General features: G+C 44.7%; 1 protein-coding gene across 1 annotated transcript in view; it reads left to right on the plus strand.

The window, feature by feature from the left end:
- LOC139646081 (ADP-ribose glycohydrolase MACROD2-like) overlaps positions 1-10,104 on the plus strand; it is a 33,302-nt gene extending 23,198 nt beyond the window's left edge. The window contains exons 8-10 of the mRNA XM_071522022.1: positions 5,525-5,560; positions 6,205-6,276; positions 8,728-10,104. Of these exons, the coding sequence (XP_071378123.1) occupies positions 5,525-5,560; positions 6,205-6,276; positions 8,728-8,750 (131 nt within the window). The 3' untranslated portion in view covers positions 8,751-10,104. The remainder of the gene's footprint in view (positions 1-5,524; positions 5,561-6,204; positions 6,277-8,727) is intronic.
- The last annotated feature ends 1,335 nt before the right edge of the window (positions 10,105-11,439 follow it).

Consider the following 11,439-nt stretch of genomic DNA (forward strand, 5'->3'; position numbering starts at 1 on the left):
GCCAGCGCTTCTCTTTTTCATTGCAGTCTAGACGAGCGCTTCGATCATATTGACCATTCCAATCCATGATCTCCTGTGGAAAACCTTGAGCTGAACGGGAGAGGCATCGCATCATAACTGCAGATCAGTCAGCGGGGTTGAGCGGCATCCTTGGAGACACGCAAACGCGCTGCGTTTAAACGTGCTGATAAACGTGCTGCACCTACAAGTTACTCAGCTGCTGTGTGTCCCATTTTAATGCAGCGCGGGGGTTAGCCACTTCACCTAAGGTCAAATTTGCCTGGAAGACTGTCCGTCTGTGCCTTGATATTTTAACCACAATAGGTATCGAAGAAAGCAGCAGCAGGCAGCTTCCCACAGTAGGCCCACTAACAGCACAGGGAGGGCCTAAAGATTATGTAAAGTAATTCACTAAGTGATGAGAGAGGAGCAGGCCACCGCTGACAGCAGGTTTAGCAGGTATGTAGGTCACACAGGGGGAGGCCTCTTTTGCATTTTCCCCTTCCATGTCTATTTTTGTGTTGTCTCCCTCTCTGTTCTTCACTTAATCAGTTATTCACTTACTCCTTTCATCTCAGTGCTCTCACTCTTCTGGGGGTTTTTTTTCTTTTTGTCTTCTGACAGATCACTGTGGCTCTCGCAGAGTAGTTTGGACAAAGTGGGGAATAGAGGAAGACTAAAAAGAAAGATCAAGAGTGAGAGAGAGTGCCAATGGAGACACATTTTTTACTGGCCCTGTTATCCCTCTCATCGCTGTCTGTGTTGTACCAAACCTTTGCCAATGGTCATTTTTCCCTTCATATTTTGCAACTTGTGAACTGTGCCCTCTCTTTTTCTCTCGCTGTCTCTCTCCCTGTCTACCCCTCTAATCATCGTCACTTTCTCTGTGTCGTGGCTTAACCCCAGAGCAGATGGTGCCCTGTTCTCTTTTCAGTCATTCAGACTACTTTGTGTTTTCTCATCTTGTCAAGCATGTCCCAGGCCTGTGTAATGAGCTTGGGCCTTTTCAGTCGGTGTAGAGGACCCCGGCCCAGCTCGGTGCCGCCCCTACCGCAGCCGCCGCTGCAAGGTTACCCAAACCCGCAGGGGAGCACAATGCCACTTAGTGTCCGCAACCCCTCACTCTTTTCTTCTGGAGAAGAAAGGCGGAATATTGATGAAGGCTCTTGGCTTTTCACAAGGCAAGCGGTGGAGAGAGGTGGTCACAGCGTTTACTGAGCAGGCTTGTTTTCGTCTCTATAGCCCGCAGGTCACAGCTCAGTGCTCTTTAATTGGCTTAGATTGTGAGACAGTGTACCATCTCACAGCAATGAAAACTCTGGCTGCTATCAAATGCTGCCCCCCCACACCCCCCACTCCTCTCACAAAACCCTTTTTTCCCCATTTTGAGTGTGGCAGCTCATACAGCTAAGCCATTTCCACAGCCCCGCACTACAAACTTTAACATTAACATATGAAAATGGGCTGCTTTCCACATTTACCAGCTCATTAGTTCTTTTGGTCAGGCACTTGTTGAGGTCCTCCCGCTCTTGTTTTGCTTGAGCAGAGAGATGTCTGTAATTATCTGTGTAGTAGGAATATCAGGCCCAAGGCTATTAGTCCATGCAAAGTTCAATGAGGGGCTCTTTGATACTTGTTTAATATACATGGCCCACATGAAGATCAGGCTTAAGACCACCCAGTTTGCATTCTAAAATGAATTCCGCTCTCGTCCGCTGAAAGGAGCGGAGCTTCTCTATAGATACTGGTACTGACCCTGACATTGTTTTCTTATCTTATTCTCTCAAGATGAAGTGCTATTGAGCAAGCAGCGCCCAAGCCCCCCCAGCCCCCGACTGATTCATAAAAGCAGCACGAACCGAAGACCTTTACCAGATATTTGATCAACTCAAGCAAGAATAAATAGTTTATGCAATCATTGAAAGAGATTTCCAGCAGCCTGAGTCAACAGATGTTTTCAAATTGTGATGCATTTACTGCAGACATAATTTAGTGGGTCAATTCTGAGCCTCCACTGAGCAACTAATGCCAAGTGAAAGCAGGGTGTCTGTGCTTTAACTAACTCAAGTAACCCCAGACAGAGAGGTTGAGATAGATCTGGTCCATTGTTGGAGTGGGAGCAGCTGGACACCTGTGTGAGCTGGCTGGGATCAAAGCCTCGGGACCTGTGGCTCAGACACAGCAGAGCCAGGGATGTTCAGACCAGCCCACCAGGCCACGGTTTGGGGATCAAATGAGCAGAAGAAATTCTCCTGGGGTACTGACACTGTAGGGCACAGACACTTCCACTCTTTCCACACTTCTACACCTCTATCGATTTTTATTCCACCACTCCTCTAGAAAGAGAAGTAGAATAAAAGGCAGAGAGACGTCCTGGTGCTGAGAGGTGGTCGCGGGACAAAAGGATCCTCCTGTTCTGCCCAAGGCTCCTGTCTGGAACATTAAGCAGAGACAGTTCCCATGCTGCTGTGCGGGTGACCCACAGAGACTGCCTCCCCTATGGGCTGGCTATGCGCTGGACTGACAAGAACATTAAAAAGGCGTCTGGAAGCACGACTGCTGCAGATGACGACAAATGCTGCCTTTAGTCAGGAGGGAAGATGAGAATAACTATAGCAGAAAAGCCACAGCCGATCGAATGTGTCTCACTTACAGTATACCATAACAAAATCTGACCCTGCCATTGTTTTTGATTTCAAGTACAGTGTTTTTCTAACCTGGTTCAATATTGTGGCGCAGTATGTTAATGCTGACCAACAAAACGCTAACTACCTCTTGTCTAATAAATGAATAGAAGGTGGGGGGTGTAATTTTCTGCTTGTCTGCATATGAGGAAGACTTATGCCCAACTCTCTTCCTTCCTCCCTCTTCTCTTACGTGTGCAGATGTGTGCACACACAAACAAACACACACACAGAAAAACACATGCATATTCGCGCACTCCCCCCTGAGTTACTGATGGGTTTTGTCTCCAGGATGTTTTCACTGAACTTCTGAAAGGCTGAGGTGACTAGAGAATACTGCCTACACAAAGAGCCCACTCTGCCCATCACTGGCTTCCAACAGCACAAGAAGTAAAAACAGCAAAACTTCAATTTAGCAAAGTTTAGCAAATGTATTAAAAGTTTATCATCTCCTGCTTAATTCTGTTCACTCGTTCAGTCTTTACTGAAATATCATAACCACAGATAAGGAAAAGATTAAAACACAGATGTACAGTTATAATATGTGGAAAAAAATTTAGATCAGCTACTAATTTTTCAGATTCATTACCAGTATAGTTAATTATCCTTGCTAAGTGTAACATCGCAATGTTTTAGTGTAAGCCAGGGGAACTCAAATCTTTTATGGTGAGAATCCCTAAATATTTTCTGCCATTTTTGTGAGGACTGCCTAAATGACAAATGTATAACTTCTCTCACTGCGCTAACTGGAACATTACATACCAATATGGAGGGTGATCCCCCGAGACACCATCAAGGTCCCCTGGGGGTCCTTGGGCCGACTTTGAGAACCACTGGTGTAAGCTGTCTAGATTCCTGCTGAGGGAGTCAATTCGGTCTACTGTTTTTCTCCTCTTTTCCTTATCAGCTCTCTGTGGACTCTGCCTCTCCTTCGCCAGAACCTTGACAGAGGCCCGTTTTTCTCTCTCCCCCCATCTTGTTTATGTGTTTGTACCCACCACACTCACACCCTCCCCTAAATGATAGCCCTTCTACTGTCAGCACACAGGAGTCAAATTAGAGAGGGAGACAGCCCAACGCTGCCGTTCCCTGGGAGCTGCAGGCAGGCAGGCAGGCAGGCAGGCAGGGGCCACAATTGAAATTCTGAGCTTTTTGCTTTGTTTTGATCAGTGCTGGATATTAGGAGAAGAGGATGCTACCCTAGCGCCCAGACCGTGATGTTATTACCTGAGCGAGAGATGGAATGGGGCAGAGAGAAAGAAAAAGGAGAGAGAGAGCGAGAGAGTGAGACAGAGATGGAGAGAGAGAGACGGAGAGAGAGAAAGGAGCATCTGGAATGAGGCCAGTGCTTCAATGAGCTCCTGCTGCTACACAGGGGCATGCCATGCTAGCTCATTTAAAAGGCAGACATGAAGGAGGCTCTGTTCCAATACAAGCCACAACATTACGCACATTCCACATGTCCTACTATCAGCTTTAATGTCTATGACATGGTTATGTGGAAGCATGTTAATGCATGACATGTAATTCCATGTGCATGCATGATATATAATGGCATGAAACACGGCATAATCCCGCTTTTCATACATACGTCTGTACATGTGCCCTGTCAATTTATTCCATGACACAAAACAAAGATTTGAATCTGGTGGCAAATCTGCTTCTTTGATTAATGTATAATAATGCGGAAGACATCAACTGGTGTTGCACATAATGTTATTTTTTCCCCCTGGTTGGTTCCATGTCTGAGCGCAAGACAAGACGATGGTGAAATAGAGCGGTTGCTTCGTCTTGCCCTGCCTGTCGTTTGCCCGGGCCCTGGTGGTGTCGCACAGAGAGAACCCATTCCAAAAAGCTGCAGCAGATGAAAACAGTTTTATGTTGGAGACGAATTGTAATGCATGTCCTCTCCCAAACACCCCACAGTTTGAGCTTGCTATAGGAGTCAAGGTGGTATCTAATGATTGAGATGTCTTACTCCCTGCAATTGGGCAGGGACAGTATATCCAAAGCTGCCGCTACAACCGTGGCATAAAATGACTTGGTCTTTCAGCACGGACTTGTTGCTATACATATACAGAACATGGAAACCATACACGTTGTATTTGTTTACATCATCACTGGACCGCCTGGGGAGACTAGTTATTTTTATGGTGTGCTTTGTTTGGAAGATTATTGTTGTGAAGGGGGAAGCGGCGAGGTTTGCTCAGGGAGTGAGGAAGAAGGAGTTGTGTGACTACAGAGGTAAAAGGGAGGATAGAAGGGGGGGAGGATCGGGGGTGGGGGGGTCTCATGCTGCCTTAGACCGACGGCAGTCTGTAATTAATTTTGCATGCATCTCTCTCCCTTCTCGCATTTGTTTTGTTCCTTTTTGATGTATTACTCTTTAGGAAGGCATTGAATTTCCAGGCATGAGAAACTTTGATGCTCTTAAGTACCATCCGCAGCTTGAAATATATGAAAATGTGAGGCTAGGAGTATGAAGTTGTTTTTGATTTCCTGGACCGGCTTAGGGGATGTTCTACATTATTGTTGTTGTTCTTGTGGTTTGTTTTTGTTTTTGAACTGACAGTAATTTGATGAAAACTACCAAGAGTACTATGCTGATAATACCCAGTCTCTTCTCAACATTCAGCTCTTTTACCTGAAGCAAAGAACCAGAGAAAAATGTGAAAAAAGAACAGAATATCCCTGCACAAATGAATAATCATTACAACTTCCAATACCTACACCAATACCTAAGCCTTTTATCAATCCTCATGACTCCCACCAGCATCTGCCAGCAAGTATTGACATTCAAGATGAGTAACATCTAAATCTATATATGTTTCACATTACAGATGTCTCTGAGACTGAGACTGGCACCAGCAATGGAGGTAAGTTAAGATCATGTTTTTCCTCATTAACTATCCAATCTAGACATTGTGACGCATCAGCAGAGGCCAAAGGCTCAAGAAACACATCTAAAATCCTGCTGCTGAACAGAAAATCCTCCACTCCACATTCCTTCCACCAACTTGCTTTCTGCTTCTGCTGCACACCGGTGGATATTTCTGTCGACGTACCTGCCTACATAGCACTGATGTAAAACAACACATCAGTGCTATGATCATTTGTCAAATGCCCTTGAATTTCAGTGGTAGGCGGCTCCAGCCAGCGTCAGCCCAGAGTACCAAGAGATCTCTGCTGTAATCCTGATTCCTGTTGAGATACACTAACACTATTATTAGATATGGAGACACTTTCAGTAAATCCAGTAGAATTCAGTAAATCCTGGCTTCCAATCTTCCTTGTTAGCTTACATCCTAACTATAAACAGACTCTCAACTCGATTCACAAGATTGGCAGGGAAGAGAGATTGTAAATTGATACTTGTCTGCAACTGATGAGGGGCAACAGCCCTCAGTTTGGATTTCCCCAAAATTTTCCCACAGCATCACATACTGTAGAGCGCTTGATTGTCATCTGCTCTTCTCATATTCTCTCCTGTCGTCTCTTCTCACTCCTTTCTCTTGTCTAGCGGAGATGAAAGATCAGGTCGAGAGCTCACAAGAATCTGATTCAATTCCAACTGACAGCATCCAGTCCAAAGGTAAGGGGGGGCAGCGGGGGCATTCACACTCGCTCGCTGGCGCACACTCGTCCACACACATCTCTGTTTATCAGCAGATTCTTATTAGTGGCCACAGCTGCCGAATTAAAATTCACTCCAGCTAGAGAATCCTCGGCGTTGCGCAGCGGAGTGGGCTGAGACCCGCTGGTATTCAGTTTCACCCTCCCTGTCTCCCTCTTCCCAAACCCCATCCACTCCTCCCCGTCTGTCTCCATCTCCCTCTCTCTGTAGGGGCAGGCGGCAGGCAGGCAGTTTGTGCGTGCTCCTCCAGGGCCAAATGCATTTGTAAATCCTCTCTTCCCGTCTCAGGTGCGCAGCAATGACCCTGATATTTTGGTATAAACGTGTCAGCATGTCTTTGGAGATTGAGTGTGATGAATTACCCACAAACTCAACAATCAGACATTTAATAAATCAAGTGTGCAACGCATATTATTTTAACGTGCTGGCGACACAGACTGCAGGGGCAATAATCATGCCGATAAATCATATTTGATAAGGATACCACAATGTTGTTATTTTCAGGTCTCCATAGAGACTTGGGCTAATATGATGGCACGTAATTTGAATGTAGGCATCTGTAGAGAGTGCTATGTCTCTGTTTGTTCTGTGTGTGGCTCTATAGAGTTGTTGGGCCAAAGAGTGGGATTCGGATTTGTGCAGTTTCCAGGTAGAAAAAATTCATTAAGCAACTGTTGTGAACAGATTGTCGGGGTTGAATAAATAGGACAGGCTAGCAGCATATGAAACAACTTGGCAGATACAAACAGGTTGGTGTAGAAAAGGAGAGAGCTTAAACAATGCCAGACAAAGTGCCAGAGAAGGAAAAGCACGTTGTCGAACAACCGTGCGGATCAGGGTGGCACGGTGCATAAGGGAGCTTGTTGTTGTTTGTTTGTTTAGGCTCTTCGCCCCATTCGGGGCATGAGGCATCTACAATAGCTCTCAACCTCGTTCTGTCTTTGGCAGCGTGTTTAGCTTCGCCCCTGGAAATCTTAATCTTTGGCAGCTCGGTCTGCACCATGTGATTTTAGGTCGGCCAGGTTTCTTTTTGCCAGGTTGTGTCCATTTACGTACAACTGTAGGGCTGTGGTCAGAACTCATTCTGAGGACGTGTCCAAGCCATCTTAAGCAACGGCACTTGATTTCAGGGATTACTTTTCTGTAGAGTTCTACATTTGTGATCTTGCTTGACGAGAATATGCGGCAGATCTTGAAGCAACCACTGTGTAAAGCATCAATCTTGTTCATCTCCCCTTTAGTGACTCACCAGCACTCTGAGCCTTACATTAGGATAGATTTGACCAGTGTGTTGTATGGTCGTATCTTGGTCCTGAGGCTATACTTGTTCGACTTACAGATGTTGTGGAGTTGCCCTTTATAGGCACCACGCACTTTCCCCAGTCTTCACTTGATGTCTTTTTATGCTCCATTATCTTGTCTGAACAGGCTTCCCAAGTACACAAAGTCCTCAATAACTTCAAGCGGTTCAGCACTTATGGTGATTGGTGCAGACAAGGTGGCATTAATGCACTTCACTTGGGCTTCGGTGGTGCTTCTGTTGAGGCCTTGAAGTTGGGAAAAAGGGGTCCATTGGATGCCTCTGTGTTTGTCTGGCACATGCTCCAGTTGATTTTAATCAGGAAGAGGAAGGGGGATGGAATGCTGCCTTGTCTTACACCAAACATTACAAGGAACCACTCAGAGAGCGTGTTGTTGAGGATGATGCTGCACTCAAAACGTTCACAGAACTTCCCTTTTAATGTGATCATCTTGGGAGGGACTCCATAAGACAGTAAGATCTTCCATAGGGTGTACACTGTCGAACGCCTCCTTGAAGTGGATGTAGTTAATGTAGAGAGGTACATTCCAGGAAAAAATAATTAAGCAACTGTTGTGAACAGATTGTCAGGGTTGAATAAATAGGACAGGCTAGCAGCACATGAAACAACTTGGCAGATACAAACGGGTTGGTGTAGAAAAGAATAGAGCTTAAACAATGCCAGACAAAGTGCCAGAGAAGGAAAAACATGTTGTCGAACAACAGTGCGGATCAGGGTTGTTGTATAAGGGAACTGGGTGGCACATACTGTACAGTTAAAACCAACCACATTACAGTAAGAGAACAAGATGACGATGGGCAATCTTTCTCTGAACAAGGCTGACGTCTTATTTTATCACTCGTACAAGTGCACACCAAGTTTTCTTTGTGAAAGCGCCCAGTGATCTCTTAGTTTCACAGTCATCTATCCTAGTGAAAATCAGAGTGATATTTGATGAGCAGTAATAAACACTTGAAATTCAATGCTTATGAGGTGAGCACACAGCATTAAATGTCAACAGGGTACAGGAGTGGGGGCGTAATAATTTAGCCTCTCAAATCTCTCTAAATCTGTATTGTCACTCAACCACACTTGTTTCCCCATCCAGAAACGGTTGAGAAGAAAGAATGACCGGCTGAGGGAAGGACAATCAACCTCATCTGACAGCCAGCAAACTGTGTGAAGGCCAACCGCACCGGTATCAGACTAGCCTGTGGTAGTATGGGCTCTGACACTGGCCCAGGAGAACCAGTTATTCACAAGATACTCACATTCCCAAGTTTATTTAACCTTTTTTTTTGCCTCTTTGTTATAAAAATTTGTCATGAAACTTCTCATCCCTCAAGTATGTACGTATGTATGTGTATGTATGTATGTATAAAACCTTTACTATAGGACTTGAACATATCAACCAGAAAAAGATGAGCCATACCTCACTGTGTGTTAGAGTCATACACCATATTGCCAGCTGCGTGAGATGAGATAAACCAGATTCAAGTCTTATTTATTTGATCTATACCCGCTGTGAAAGCATGGCGAAGCTGTCAGAGGACAACAGCCACAGCTCCCAGACGCTGACACTACAGGCTGGGTGATGCTTAACATCAACCATCCTTTATTTTTTTTCTCTAAGAACATTACCACTCACACCCAGACGTGACAGTCACGATGACATTCAACAGTGGGACACCTGACAACACCCTGCATTTGTAAGCCTCTTTGGAGTGCAACACACTGACACCTGCCATGTACTCTCACACATTGCTGCAGCGCTAGCTCCATTGTTTAGTCAAATCAGCCGATACCTTGACACCGACACAGACCAAGGTCTCTGAGGCGGCGATGTGCCACTCCCCGGCCCTTCCTCTGCGAACATTGCCAATCGCGTCTGATTTCCACAGCCGCCGTAACCGCAGCTTAACTCGTTTTGCCGGGAAACCGCTCGTCAACACCCACGCAGACTTTAGAGGATGTGAGTGTCTTTATGAAATCAATTAGCTCTTTTGGTTCTTTTTCTTTGTTGTTTCCAGTGCATGCCTGAATTGCTTTGAACTTCACCAACATGAACAGGAATTACAGTCCTCTCGCTTTCGCTTGTCTCTTTACCAGATTGTCTATAATTGTATCAGAAGAATCTGCCTTATTTCATATCAGACGTCACAATCATGAAGGAGGTGGTCCAAGTGCAAATTTTAGGTTGTGTATCGCTTGCAGATGATTTGTAATTTTAAGTACATCCTGTAATGGCTAATACCTGTTGTTGATAATTATTGGGTTTTGGGTTGATTTATTAGCAAAAATGGTTTGGATTTCTTTCAAATGTTGTTATGATTCATGATTTCTTTTCAGTGGTGCCATACTAAAGATCAAATGAATTACAGTTCTATGAAATGATGCCTTCATACTTAAATGTTTGCTTTGCTAAACTATAATGGAACCGACTAATAAAGTTTAAGGTGGAAGCCATGTCTCAGCTTTTCATGTACCTTGGCATGCATCTTGTTTTTACTTGTGCCACTGTAGCAGCTGTTACAGATTTTGATTGCAGCTGATACAGTGAATTTCCCCGCACTTTAATCCCTTGTAACAGAGTGATGAGACATTTGGTTCTCGATCGACAGAAACAATTAGACCGTCCTGTGATCTGTGGCAAGTTGCTCCTCTGGCCCTCGGGCTCTCTTCTGTTTCAAATGAGAGGGGATATCTGTCAGGCCGGGCTGCCTCTAACCCCAAAGCCCTAAACTCCCTCTGAGAAACTCACTAATGGTTACAAACCGCACAGGGAGGCCACAGAGTTGATTATCAAAGCCTCAGCAGCTCTCCAAAACAGTACCCCTCTCTATCAGCGCATCATATTTTTCAGGCACATCAATAAGTCGTTAAGTCTCACCATGACTTGAAAATACAGGTCAATTTGCAAAGCATACAAGAATTACAGAGTCAAAATATTTGCTTATGTTCATAACTTATGTTCAAGTCACCACATGTCAAAACTACAGCCGTCATCCATCAGTCATTCAGTTTGAAAGGGAAAATTGTCTCTAATTTGATGAAATGAAGGCTTCAAAAAGCCTGTCATGGGGTGAATCTATGAGCAAACACATTCCACCGCTTTTGATTCAGGCCTTTAATTAACAACACAAATACAGGCAACGTCAATGTGAACAACTGAATACGATCCGTCTGCAGTTAAGTGTTTTTCTGTCACTATTTCCCCGAGATCACTGCAGTCTTAAAATGTGTATGCAGCCAAGATAAAGACCTTCCTCAATATGCTCCTGCTCATCCCGACGTAGCACACTGTGATTTATCTGTCCTGCTCCACGTGTTAAAGAGAACACAGGCGAAATAGCAGCATGGTTCATTTATTCCTAAGCACGTGTGATACTTTTACCACCACAGAAGCTTTTATCAAATACAGGAGGGTGGCAGTTAGACATTACACTGTCAAGAGGGATGTCTGCTATACTGGGTTAAAAGGAACCTCTAGCCAAAAAAACAGCTTAGTATTTGATCAATAAATGTAGATTCATGTTCAATTACATTTTCAACATTTAGCCGTCGCTACCGGACGACATAATAGTGGGAGGCATCAACAACAGGTTTCTCATCTGTTGGTGTGAAAAGCCGGTGAAAAACAAGTTTCACATCGCTTTAACAGCTACCGTGTTTATGTTCCATTAACTTGTCACATGCCAAGCGGATGTCAGGGATGATTGTCCCCGGAACCGTGACGGTTTAAATTTTAATGACTTCATTTAAATGTTGCATGTCAAAGCCGAGGGTTCCCTGAACTTGAGCGGTAGGTTGGTAGTGTCAG

Source organism: Centroberyx affinis, unplaced genomic scaffold (assembly GCF_046629955.1).
Source record: "Centroberyx affinis isolate AG114_WGS23_722 - 3 ecotype Tasmania unplaced genomic scaffold, CSIRO-AGI_Caff_v1 ptg000008l_1, whole genome shotgun sequence".
In the NCBI taxonomy this organism is placed as follows: domain Eukaryota; kingdom Metazoa; phylum Chordata; class Actinopteri; order Beryciformes; family Berycidae; genus Centroberyx; species Centroberyx affinis.